Source organism: Rhinolophus sinicus, chromosome 3, assembly GCF_057876585.1.
Source record: "Rhinolophus sinicus isolate RSI-liver-muscle chromosome 3, RSI-T2T, whole genome shotgun sequence".
Classification (NCBI taxonomy): domain Eukaryota; kingdom Metazoa; phylum Chordata; class Mammalia; order Chiroptera; family Rhinolophidae; genus Rhinolophus; species Rhinolophus sinicus.
The window spans coordinates 27,261,963-27,275,661 of NC_142503.1; the positions used below are offsets into that span (position 1 = coordinate 27,261,963).

General features: G+C 37.5%; 1 protein-coding gene across 1 annotated transcript in view; it reads left to right on the plus strand.

The window, feature by feature from the left end:
- Window positions 1-286: 286 nt before the first annotated feature.
- The window catches only part of C7 (complement C7), a 44,911-nt gene continuing 31,498 nt past the window's right edge, over window positions 287-13,699 (plus strand). The window contains exons 1-6 of the mRNA XM_019737256.3: window positions 287-420; window positions 3,501-3,556; window positions 5,477-5,552; window positions 8,601-8,742; window positions 10,616-10,763; window positions 11,993-12,131. Of these exons, the coding sequence (XP_019592815.3) occupies window positions 415-420; window positions 3,501-3,556; window positions 5,477-5,552; window positions 8,601-8,742; window positions 10,616-10,763; window positions 11,993-12,131 (567 nt within the window). The 5' untranslated portion in view covers window positions 287-414. The remainder of the gene's footprint in view (window positions 421-3,500; window positions 3,557-5,476; window positions 5,553-8,600; window positions 8,743-10,615; window positions 10,764-11,992; window positions 12,132-13,699) is intronic.

Genomic DNA, 13,699 nt, shown 5'->3' on the forward strand with positions numbered 1-13,699 from the left:
ATTGAGACAGGAAAGAGGCGTTTTCCTTGCCTTACACAGAGTCTCCTTTGATTGAAAATCACTTAAACGTTGAACTGAGAACATTTGCTGCCTTCCTCGATTTGCAGATGTTTTCTCAGAACTTCCAAATAGTCCCAGCTGGCTGGAGCTAAGGCCTGTGTAGATTGATAAGACGCATCTGGCTGCAAGACACAGCCTGAGTACAGGGGCGGGCTCTTTATGTCCTGGAGAATCTGATTGGGCTACGAGCTAAGTCTCAGGAGTACTTGCTCTATATAAGAGTGCCAAGAGACTCCCCAGTAGGGAGACACAGGGAGGGTGTAGGTTGCTGGGCTCTTCCTGCTGTTGAAAATTCACGGGGCGCTCACAGCAGAAATTTTCTTCCTCTCTTCTACCTCGACTGTTTTCCCCAACATGAAGGTAAGATTATTTCATTACTTTTGCAAACAAAGCTATCTCAAAAGGGAGTAAGGCTTAACTAAAAGAACTCAAATAAGGAAGGGACATGGGCACATAAGGAAGAGAAAGATCTGAGGGTGACATTTAAAAAATTTTTGCTTAAGTGTATTCAATAGTTCAGCCAAAGTGAATTCCTTTTCCTTGTTTTGCAGTTAAACTATGAGTTCAGAGGTCTGGGAATCAGAAACTGGAGAAATGTTTATGAAAGTCCAGAGAAAGCCATTGAGAAATACAAACATATTATTGTTCTTTGTTAAGGAAAAATTCCCTCCTGTGTATTTTTGTGTGTGTTTGATTTGGAACAGTGCAATGAGCCCCCATGGTTTGACTTATTTAAAAGCTTTCAAGAAAAGAGAAATTGGAGACTCTGGAACTTTAGAATTTGGAATTCTGGATGAAAGTGTCAGGATTGTGAGAGTAGAAGCTACAGACAGATGGAATGAAATGAAAGATTTAGCAAGTACACACGCTGACCCAATGCAAAATGACCAAGTGTGGAAAAAAAAAAAAAAATTACTGTTCAACAAAAGACAGGATCAAAAACGGAAGTTGGTATCATAAACTATATGTCTGGGATGCAAAAATAAGTTGAAATTGTTACTGCATTTCCTATTATTGCAAATTAAATTTGGTAGTTAATCTACAACTTTTTCATTATAATGCTGGAACAATAATTTCAATTGCTTTTGTGGTCTCTACGCTTTCCATTTGCAATACTGAATCTATGCTCACTTTTCAATGGGGTGGGAGGAGGAGCGAGATTGGGTCTTGAATAACTCAAGCATGAAATTACATGGAATTAAATGATTAAAAGTTAGACAGAAATCACAACGTTAATTTGTTTAACGTTATTATGCTAGAACACTAAGTAACCCTACACAGTTAGAATTAGGATGTAATCTAATCTCTATTACTCTTTCTTGTATTTTCATTTAAAATTTTAGAATATTTGTTAGCTCAAAAAGAATATGATGCTTTTCCTACCATCATCTAGCCAATACACTTTTGCCTAATATTTGTATTAACCATCAACTGATTTCCTTACTTATTTTATAATGAGACACCTTACTAAATGTTTTGTGCTTAAAAAATGTGTTCACGGGGCCGGCCCGGAGGCTCAGGCGGTTAGAGCTCCATGCTCCTAACTCTGAAGGCTGCTGGTTTGATTCCCACATGGGCCAGTGAGCTCTCAACCACAAGGTTGCGGGTTCAACTCCCTGAGTCCCGCAAGGCATGGTGGGCTCCACCCCCTGCAACTAAGATTGAACACGGCACCTTGAGCTGAGCTGCCTCCTGGATGGCTCAGTTGATTGGAGCGCATCCTCTCAACCACAAAGTTGCCAGTTCGATTCCTCGAGTCCTGCAAGGGATGGTGGGCAGCGCCCCCTGCAACTAAAATTGAACAGGGCACCTTGAGCTGAGCTGCTGCTGAGCTCCCAGATGGCTCAGTTGGTTGGAATACGTCCTCTCAACCACAAGGTTGCCGGTTTGACTCCTGCAAGGGATGGTGGGCTGCATGCCCTGCAACTAGCAACGGGACCTGGAGCTTAGCTGCGCCCTCCACAACTAAGACTAAAAGGACAACAACTTGACTTGGAAAAAAGGCCTGGAAGTACACACTGTTTCCCAATAAAGTCCTCTTCCCCTACCCAATAAAAATTTTAAATCTTAAAAAAAAATAATTTGTTCACAATCATTGATTATTATGGTATTCTGCCATGATAGTAAATATACTTTTATCCTTGAATTGTCTGACAGAATACCAAAATATAAATTATTTTCCTGCAAGTTGCATGCAGAGTTCTCATCTATATTTGAAAGTAGATATTCATATTTTTACACTAAACGTGAAGGGCATGCTTTTGTGATACATTTAAGAGAAAGGAAACTTGTGCTATGAAAATACCACGAGAAATGGTTTCCAGGTCTGGCCTTTTAAGGGGCAGTATTCTTTTGTCTCTTCCTCCCACTCATGTGAACTAAATTCAGAAATATGGTCCTACCATCCCCTTGGTTTTCTCTGTGTCCCTTGGATAGGAGATAACTTGGGTTTGAAGTGTTTCAGAAGGACTTCAGAGCCAAAAGTCCTTCCTTTTAATCTGGCTGTGGTCCAGCCTTTTACTCTCTCCTCCCTGGACTGAGATGACCATGGGGTTTGTGACCCTAAGGCAGGATTCTCATGGGGCTGGGACGTGGTCATGTACAGTGATGTCTCAGGTCAGGGCCTCTGCTTTCTCTCTGTACCCCGAACTGACCTCAGGTTATCACCTGTCTTCTACCAGTTATACTGTGGTGGTATTTTTGTCTCTAAAAAAAATGTCCTTTTCCAGATTACAATGCTACCTTATTGGCAAAACTAAGTTCAAAACTAAGATAATATCTATTATTTTTCTACCGAAAGATACCACTGTTAATGTTTCAGTCCATTTCTTTTCCTACTTTTTATATGCAATCACATTTTACATACAAGTTTGTAACCTGTCAGATCCCCAATATTTAGGCTGGTGGTATCATGTAAAGATGATTATAAAAGGTCTCGGAGGTGTTTCACAGACTGAAGGAGACACCCACAGAATGAAGGAGTATGACGGTCATCACTGCCCCTCTAGCTGGGGATGTGTCTTGACTTTTGATTCTTCATTTATGAAGTTTGTTTCCTTTTTAATTCTGCAGCCCTTGGCACTACTCTTTCTTCCAGGCTTTCTGAGTGTCCTCATGAGTACTGGAGTTAGAGAGAAGGAGAGTGGAGAAAGGAATTAAAAGATGATGGGACCCTAAATAAGTATGTGTGATCATTTAACTCAGGAGCATTTTCAATTTGTTTGTCCATAGAAATGAATATAGTAGGAGGCACATGCAACAGAATTACATTAAATTTTTATTTAAAATGGAAACTTAAAAGACAAGCATAGGTATTGAGCCTTCTTCATAGTTCTTTCACTCTTTGTATTCCTAAATCACAAATCTTGATTTGCACAAATGTATTCCCCTTCAACTCATAAAAAATTGCAAACTAAATTAATGCTTTTATTTCTCCCTAGGCAATAAGTTTATTCATCTTGGTGGGATTTATAGGCGAGTTCCCAGGTTTTTCAAGGTGAGAATTTTTTGGATTGTGTGTGGAAATCATTAACAATTAATTTTTTTATCGTTAGTAAATTCTTTACAGCCAGATTTCTACTTTGCAGCCTGAGCATGTTTATCCATTCAACACTATCTTTCCACATTTTGAGAAAAGGCAGTGAAAGCAAAAGCTTGTTGTATTATTATCTTTATTTTACTTTATTTTATCTCTATAAGGAAGAAACCTGAAGATTAAAACCAGCTCAAAGATTTTTCCTTGTCCCAGTTCCAAGATTTTACCTGCATTTCAGAGATTTGCAGCCACCCTACACAGCTTAAAGCAGAATTTGATCTTTAAACGTAGTCATTGCAAAATATTCTTTGGATTTTAAAGGTTGAGCGTTTTGTAGGAAAATAGTTTTATTGACTTTTGAGACTTGAAAGAAAGCTGGAATCATTCACCCATGGCTTTGTTTTGCTTTCATTGTCAGTTGGTGGGACAGGATCAGGTCAGTTCACTTGATCGAACTATCAGAATATGTGTCAGGCGCCGTGCTAGTGACTGGGGATACAAAGAGGGCCAAGACAACACTGAGAATCTAGTGGGTGATTCAGATCTTGAAACAGTCAATTTCAATACAGATTTGCTAAAGGCTCTGCAAGAGGCCTGAACAGGGTGCTGTGGGAGCACAGAGGTGAGGCCAACCAAGCTTTCCTTCCTCAACCTTGGTGTTTGGGGAAGGCTGCAGCCTGTCCCTTGGACACAAAATAGAAAAATAGCAAGTTCAGATTACTTAAGGGTTAAAAATTCTAAGGCATTTGGATCACTGGGGCCACCTCAAGACTACAGGTTAGCAAGGTTGGCCCCATAAAAGCACCTGAGTACACACTCCAGAATGGGACTCCTTACTTCCACGGTCACCTGGCATCCTTAAGATACCACCATGACTTAAGATGTTTCCAAGGCTAGAAATGTGCTCGAAATGCAGAAACCCAGAGTCTTCATTCCTTTACCCTTTGTAAGTGTGCTTTTAGGCTAGGCTTCCTGAATTTCTTAGGTCTAAGCCATGTGACCCCCTTGACGCAACTGGAGTCAAGCATTGCATGGGAGTCAACTCATCATCTGCCACATGTATTTTATTTGAGTGGAATTGTTTAAGCTCAAATTTCCCCTGTATGCATGGGAGTCAACTCACCATCTGCCACATGTGTTTTATTTGACTGGAATTGTTTAGGCTTAAATTTCCCCAATATGCATGGAAGTCAACTCACCATCTGCCACATGTATTTTATTTGAGTGGAATTGTTTAAGCCCAAATTTCCCCTATATGGGTGTGTGCTTAAGAAGTGGCCTAAGTAAACAGGGGAGAGTTGAAAAATAAACTCCTGTCCAATTAGCCTTGGCCAGTTTTTAGTTTCCCACTTCTCAGAGGGTCTTTCTAGAGCTTCTTGTCTCCCAGTTAAGAGTTTCTGTATAACTCTTCCACTAATCATTCAGAATCCTTTCAAAGGCTATAATACCTTCCTCCTGTGTCTTCTCACTTATTCTTCCCAACTCTGAACACTCCCTTATCTATATTGCCACAACATATTATACTGTGCACATTTGTTATGAAATCTTTCAAACTAGATATACTGTATTATGGATTGTGGTTGTATTATTGTTTTATGATTATTTGTTTATGCATCTGTGTTTTTGTCTTCCCCTCTTTCAATGGTCAGTGACCTATCTCGCTTAATGTGTCTACAACTCGAGTGTCTACATAGTGCCTTGTACATTATAGCTGTTTAATAAATGTTAATCTCTAACAGTGGATTCTTTTTACATATATAATTTATATATTTTTTGAAACTTTTGGTGCCTCTGGGGAAAAAAATTGTGAAGCAAGTTTTGACTATTCTTTGTGTCCCCTGTCTCTTGTCTTTCTACCTGCTTTGTGATGAACACTGACAGTGCCTCCTCTCCCGTCAATTGCCAGTGGGATTCCTTTGGCCCTTGGTCAGAATGCAATGGTTGTACTAAGTCTCAGGTAGGACCATGCAAAAACTTTGTGTGTATTATTTACATGCAGAAATAGCTTAGGTATGGAGAAAATGGCATTAACTTTTGAATGCTATGTTTTATTTCTTAAAAATATAATTAATAATTTTAAAGAAAAAATATAACTTATTTAATAATGAATATTATAGTAAAGTGATTTCTGCATTCTAATTTTTCTTGCAGGACTTTTCTAAATCTTACATTTGAGCCTAGAGATCTACATAGGATAAAAATGAAAAGCAACTCACTAACTCATGAGCTATTAGAGAGATGAAAACAGCATGAAATAGAGTTAGTAGATAATTCAAAATCTGTTTCATATTTATCGGGTTCAACGTTTCTTACTATTCGAAACAAACACTAACAAGTAGCAAAATGACTGCTTTTCTTTACCTGACAAATGGTGAATGACCATGAAAAGTCAAATATTTTCTGATGCTATGAAGTTCAATTATTTTTTTTTTAATTATTTATTTATTTTTTGCAGTTGCAGTTGAAATTCAATATTATTTTGTATTAGTTTCAGATATACAGCACAGTGGTTCAACATTTACATAATTTGTGCAGAGATCCCCCGATTAGTCTGGTACCCACCTGGCACTATACATAGTTGTTGGAACATTATTGACCACATTCTCTGTGCTGTACTTTATTTATATTAAAGTTTAATACTTACGAAATAAAAATAAAGTATCAAAATATCTTTTTTCCTGCTTATAAATTATTCATTGGAGATAAAACAGAAAGTATAAATAAAGAAAATACTACTTATATTTTCACCATTTAGTAGAAACCAATATACCAGCATTTTGGTATGTATTTCTTTCAATTTGTTTTCTTTCTGTTTGTTTACAATTTTTAAAAAATAGGATTATTTGATTATAGTTTTGTATTCTAGTATTTTAACCTCACATTGTACTATCAGCTTGAATTTTAAAAGCTGGATTATGGTTCATTATATGAATATACAAATTTTACTTATCTACTTTCCTACTGTTTGAGATTTAGGTATTTACATTTTTGGTTATTATAAATAAAACTTTAATGAACATTTTTATACATAGATATATATCCTCTTTTCTGATAATTGTCTTAGGATAAATTCCAAAAATACAATGTTTATTTTAAAGGTTCTGAATCTTTGAGCGGTTAAGTATTTTTTATTGAAATGTAATTGACAGATAACATTATATTAGTTTTAGGTACACAACATAATTTAATATTTGTAAAATATTTTAAGGTGGATCAGTTTGGATGCAGCTGTGTATTTAATATTTATTTTTTAATTATTGAAATAACAGAAACATATTACAGAAATAATTTGGAAACATCACCATAACTATCATTTTCATCATTTATTTAGTACCTCCATGAATGGTATTGACAAAACAAGTTACACAAATGCAGAATTTGGCTTCTGGCAAATATAATACTGATGACTCTGATTACAGGCAAACAAGTACATGAATAACAAAGCAAACATCAAACAAACACTAATCACAGAAAACATTTTTATAATTTAAAAGCAAGTTAAGAAAGAACACTAAATTGAAATAGCTAGAAGGTGTTTTTCATATTAGTAATATTTTTCTTTGAGTGAAGTGTCATCATGGATAGATATATCCCTAGCTTATAAAATGAAAATTTTCATCCAGAAAGAGACAAGTGAAAATGAAAAAGGGGTCATAAGACCAGAATTTGACAGGTGAGAATGAGACTGCTGAGGGTGATCCCTTGTCAAGGTCATCCTGGGATATGGAGAGGTGAAACTTTACTTACACAAACAACACAGACTGTGCTCTGGAACTTCAGAAAATGACCAATTAATGAGCCATACAGGAAAGGTGTCTTCACCATTTAAATACAGAAACCAAAACCTTGTTAAGAAACTGTCCTGAGTTCCATTCCCCACTGACATTCCTCTATGGTGCCTCTGCTTAGATGCAATAATGGGTGCCAGAGCCGGACCCAGGCTGATGCAAACCGCTCAGCGTTCAAATCCCATTACTATGACTCTTTGTCCCAAGGAATCCCCACTTCTAACCCAATGTCAAAGGGAGGAACAGATTCAATGTATCTAGCCTGCCCTGTTGGTCTTTGCTTAAGTATTAAATTCTCTGGAATCTCAGATTTTGTTCCTTTTCATTAATGAGAAAGAGGTGAGCATAGGAAGAGGCTAAAAGATGCACCTTTGATTGCCTTTGGGGAGGAAAAGGATTTTGTAGATCTTTCTTTTTGTTTAAACATTGGATACATGTGTTCATTCCTATTAAGTGAATTTTGGTATGATTATTTGTTTCTCATTTGGCTTGATGATTTCTTCAACTTACCCTACTTTCCCCCCAACTCCATCCCATGCCACATTTGCTTTTGACATATTTCCCATTTCAGAGGTCAATGACTTTGATTGTCTCATAAAATTCCATTGTAGATGTGACTTCACCTCTGGACTGCTTGGGCTTCTGTTTTATAAATTTGACTTCCATATTAACTTATTTTTTGTTGGATTGTTTTGCCTTGCCTTGCTTTTCCTGAAGAAGGCTTAACATTCAACTCAAATGAGTTACCACAACTTTTTAAAAAAGTTTTCCAAACTCCACCTCATCTCAACCTCCTTCCCAGTACCCTTACCCTCCCTCGAGCGAAATTCATATTCACCTTTCTAACTAGCTCTTGGTCCATACCTTTGGCAAACACATTAATTATTCTATATTACAGTCTATTTTCTTATATGTCTACCCAGATAACTCTTTCAGGTTACTTTCTTAAAGATTCACTAATTTTATTTTTATTTTTTAGCACTAAACACTGAGAGTAAATACATAGCTGGAAGCGCTCTATAAATAATAACCCATGTGTCACTGGGTTCAAGGACGGATGGGTCTGTGAGTTCATTGATTTTGGAAATTTTACTTCTGTAGGACACCAGAACCATTTCCCAAATGTTGCTTCTCCAGTTGTATTAATTTCTCTTAGATTTTGTTTCTTAGATAAAGGAATCTGGAGATAGCGAAAAGCACCTCTGGTTTTTGTTTAGACTCGCAGGCGGTCAGTTGCTGTTTATGGGCAGTACGGAGGCCAACCTTGCAGCGGCAGTGCTTTTCAAACACAATCGTGTGAACCTACTCTAGGATGTCCAACAGAAGATGGATGTGGAGAGCGTTTCCGGTGTTTTTCAGGTATTTGTTTTCCATAGCCTTAGCGTGAAGCATGTAAATTCAAATGTTATTTGTTTAAACTACTCAGTATATGTTTGTTGAATTTTACTGAATTTATATTGGCTTATAAATTTTCCCCAAATAGCAGTCGGCTTTTTTGTTGGCTTCATAATCACACACTCAACTATCATTCTTTCAAATGCACGGGGAGGCATCTGGTAATAAAAGCAGGGATGTTCTTTGCTTCTTTGAAAAGAAATATGGCTATTGACAGACCCAAGTACTTCTTGATGTTGCATTTTTGGGGAAGATGTAGAATTCGTCTGGTATGTGTTCTGAGATTGGGCCGAAACAGTGTTACCAAAATTATTATTATGTTTATAAGAAAAGCAACTCTAATAGCTAATCAAGGAGCAATACAGGTCACCCCTATGCACGGGGTAACTGAAACAGTTTCGTCATTATTATTTGATTTATTGTCTATGGTACATTTGTGCAATCAGAGTAATTCAACAATCTTTAGCAAACATTTATTATTCTTGTTATGTTTCAGTTATAGTGATGAAAGTTGTGGATTTAGAAATGAAATACATAGCGTCTTCCCTCAAAAGTATTTAAAATTTTGTGGGCAGAATAGTATATACATAATCTCTATGTTAGAAATGTTCCTTAACAATACCTGTCAAAGTCCTGTTTCACTTTCAAAACCCAAATTAGATGACACCGCCTTTGGGAAGCCTTCCCTAAACCCTCAACTGATGGAGCTAATTAATAAATTAGCTCTGTGTACATTGTACTATCTGTAATCTGGAGTATTTGTGGGCCTGGATGTCTGTTGGTAGACTTTGAACCCCTTGAAGACATGGATTATATTTCATTTTTGCATAAGAAGTGCCTGACACATAGTCAACTCTCAACAAATGTTTGCTGTATTGGATCGAGGGTGTCATGCTATACTATCAGGACAGTTGTATACAGTACATACTATGGGGACAGAGAGGAAGGACATGCGTCATAGCCTGTGGGATAGGCATGGTTTCTGAGAGGACATAATGTGTGATTTGATTCTTGAAGGACGAGTAGGTGATAGGTAGAGAAATCCCTTCTCGGCTGACAGAACTGTAAGTCCAAGGTCAGAGGAGATGTCAGAAAGCCTGGCTTTTTATTCATGTAAATGATCCAGTATGACTACGACATAGGAAGCCAGTAGAATGGCTGCACATGATGGGGGGAGGTGGGCAGGGGCTAGATCATTTGTACCCTCCGGCGCTTCCTTGGTACCCTGGGCTTCTGTCTATCACAACAATTATGTTGTTGAATTGTATTTGTCTATGTCTTCATAGTCTTTCTTATTAGATTGGAAAGTGTGTGAAAAACCTGACAAATACTATTTTTATTCATACGTGTATCCCTACACCCAGAAGAGTGTCTTACACAGAGTAGGTGCTAAAGAAAGGTTGAATTTTAAACTTTTGACTCAGTTCCCATGCTCTCAAAGCTTGCACATCTAAATCACCACGGAAAGCAGGACTTGGGCATTTTGGTCAGTGATTACAGAAAAGAAACCAAAAGTCGAAGGATAAGAAGTCAATCTATCTTCACAGTGTTTGACATTGTATGATTTTGGAGGATTCAGACAAATTGCCTGATGCTTATTGGTGAGAGCCTGGAATTGGAATTTGGGTTCTATTTTCAATTTTGTGTCCGGCCAAGGTCAGAATCCATTTTGTGTGTTGTAAAAGGAGGACCAAAATAATCACTAGTCCTTTCCTGGACACACTGAGGACTTATGTCAAATTCATATTAGAATGTCAGTGCTGAGGGTTGGGGGCAAAATCTTTTCAATCCCCCTTCTTCCCTCTTATTTTTGTGTGGCGGCTTTTCTTGTGGTTAGGTCAATGCATCAGCAAATCTTTGGTTTGCAACGGGGATTCTGACTGTGAAGAAGATGGCGCTGATGAAGACAGATGTGAGGACTCAGAAAGCAGACATGCCTGTGACCTTCATAAACCTCCTCCCAACATAGAACTTACTGGAAATGGGTAAGGTGCAGGGCAGCCTCTTGTGCACATTGATGGGTTATGATTTTTCATTTATTTATTTATTTATTTATTTATTTATTTATTTATTTATTTATTTATTTGTAAGTCTAATAACAAATTGCCTAATAACTAAGGCTTTTCCTCAGATGTCTTTACCATATCCTGAAACAATTCTTAAATTCATATCATCATACCTGTAGGTATAGAGTTGACCAATTATTCCTGAACTGTCCTGGTTTTAGCACTGAGAGTCTTGCATCCAGGGAAACCCCTCAGACCTGGAAAAACCTGCATGGTCGGTCATCCTATGGGAGAGAAAAAAGGAGAGAGAGAGGAGAGGGGGAGAGAGAAGGAAAGAGGAAGAGAGAGAGGGGGAGAGAGAGAGAGAGCGAGAGAGAGAGAGAGAGAGAGAGAGAGAGAGAGAGAGAGAGAGAGAACTGATTCAGTGAGGTGGGGCTATTCAAGAGAATGAAGACAATAACATGAGAGCAGGGAAAGAAGAGATAAAGTAGTGTGTTCGAATATTCAGGCTGAAAAGTAATTGCCCAAACTAGCTGGGAACTTTCATTTCCAAGTAAAGTTGGGACAATCCCATGTATGCCTTTTCAAAAAGAATTCTGAAGAAATTTTAAGGGCCAGACTCAAGATTTCAAGGCTTTAAAGCAATGTATTATAGAATGATAGATGTGATTTTTTTACATAATATTTTAAAATTCATTAACAGAGAAGGTAAAATTAGAGGATGCCAGTCAGCATGCTAAGAGACAATTAGTTGAAATTCGTTGCAGAGAGCCAAGAGTAATCTCAATTGTATTGGTTTTATCCATAGATTCAGTTCAAAATGAGCTGTTGCCATAGATACAAAAGGGCTGTATATTTCCCAAACATGTTCTTAGGCTTAAAAGATGTTGGGTTTTCGCAGGTGTTAGTTTTAGCTATTATACGAAGCAAGGGAGGTTGGATAATGTATGGTGTGCATTAGGACACTGTTCTCTTTATTTGAGCTCTCTCAAGATATGGTTAACCGTAATGTATTTCCGGAATTTCTAGAGTTCTTTAATGATGCCTTTTCCAGCAAGTTCAATTTCTGGTTATTAATTGCCTTTTCTTCCTCCTCTCCTTTCTCCCCCTCCCACTCCCCCTCTCCCTCCCCTTTCTCGTCCTCCCCCTCCCCCTCTTCCCCCTCCTCCTCCTCTCCCTCCTCCTCCTCCTTCTCCTTCTTCAAACAGTTACAATGCACTCACTGGCCAGTTTAGGAACAGAGTCATCAACACGAAAAGTTTTGGTGGTCAATGCAGAAAAGTGTTTAGTGGGGATAGACAAGATTTCTACAGACTGAGTGGAAATATCCTCTCCTATACATTTCAGGTACTTAATTACATTTATTTTATTTATTTCTAATCTGTGAATTATTGCCAGAGATCCTTATTTATATATTTATTTTTTGGTATTGGTTGAAAATTTATTTTCATCTAATATGTGGTCAGTTCTTATAAATGTTTTATATGGGCTTAAAAAGAATACATATCATGTAACTGAAGTACAGGGTCATGGTAACTTGTCATTTAAGCTGAAATACACTTTTGCTTCATTTTCATTTTGCCTGTTCCATGTGGGCCCAAGACCTTATGGTCTGTCCCTGCATAAGTGTTAGAAATCAAGGCCCTGGCCAGGACTGGAATGATCAATTCCTTTACACTGTTACAATGTAATCTCACTTAAAAGTGCTTTAATTCTTTTTTAAATTTATTGTTTTAAATGAAATTCATTGCAATGACAATGGTTAGTAAAATAACATAGGTTTCAAGTATACAATTCTGTAATACATCTTCCATATATCACATTGTGTGCTCACCCGCAGAGTCAGTTCTCCTTCCATCACCATATTCTTAAATTGTGAAATATTTCATATGCGTGTGAATGACATATACATTTAGTTTGATGAAAATTAATAAAACAAATGCCCATATGTGCCCATCATCCACCTTAACAAACAGAATATTACCAGTGACTTAAATGTTCCCATTTACCCCTCTCTGATCACATTCTCCTCACCCCCACTTCCCAGGCAATACTATCTCATATTTTGTATTAATCATTTCCTTGTTTTTTTGTGTATGTTTATCCCATACATCTTTGTCTCTAAATAAAAACTTGTAATTTCGTTTTGGCTTTTTGGCCATTTTGTAAATAACTTGTATACTCTATATTCTTCTATGGATTATTTTTTCACTCAAAATTATGATTTTGAAGTTTTTTCATGCTGATATAGATGGAATTTTTATTGCTGTTCCAATTTTTTTCTTATGAAAATGCCTTGAACATTTTTGTGCATGAGTTCCATGCAAAATGAGGTAGAGTTTCTCTAGGGCATACACCTGGAACTTGAATTGCTGCCTTGTCTGTGGTACGCTTTACTAGGCCAAGTTTCCAACACGGATGTATCAGTTTATACCCCCACCAACAGTGTGGAAGAATGGTCTGTGCTCCAGTGGCCTTCCACATTGCCTGAGGTTTACGTTTATTTTGCTTATGATCTCAGGATGGCCTCTGGCTCTCGGCTTTTGCTTCTTGCATGCCTTTTCTGTCATACACACCTAGACTGATCCTGTTTCTTGACTGCAACACAAAATCTACTCACACCAAAATATTTATGGCTTTGGAGGACAGTCCTGAAGATACAGAGGAGAGATTTTTTTTCTGTTGCAATACTGCAAACACATTCAACAAAAGCAGTTGACATCCTCCATCTTAACATGTCTTTCCTTCCACCATCTCAAAAAGTGCAGTGTTTGGCCTTATCTGTTTTAGCCTCTAACTTTTCTTTTCTCTTTTCTTTTCTTTTCTGCTCTCTTTTCTTTTCAACCTCCTGAGATTGCTTTGATCTCAGCATAGGAAAAGCTTATCAGACACATCAGCTGAGAGCACCCACTGAG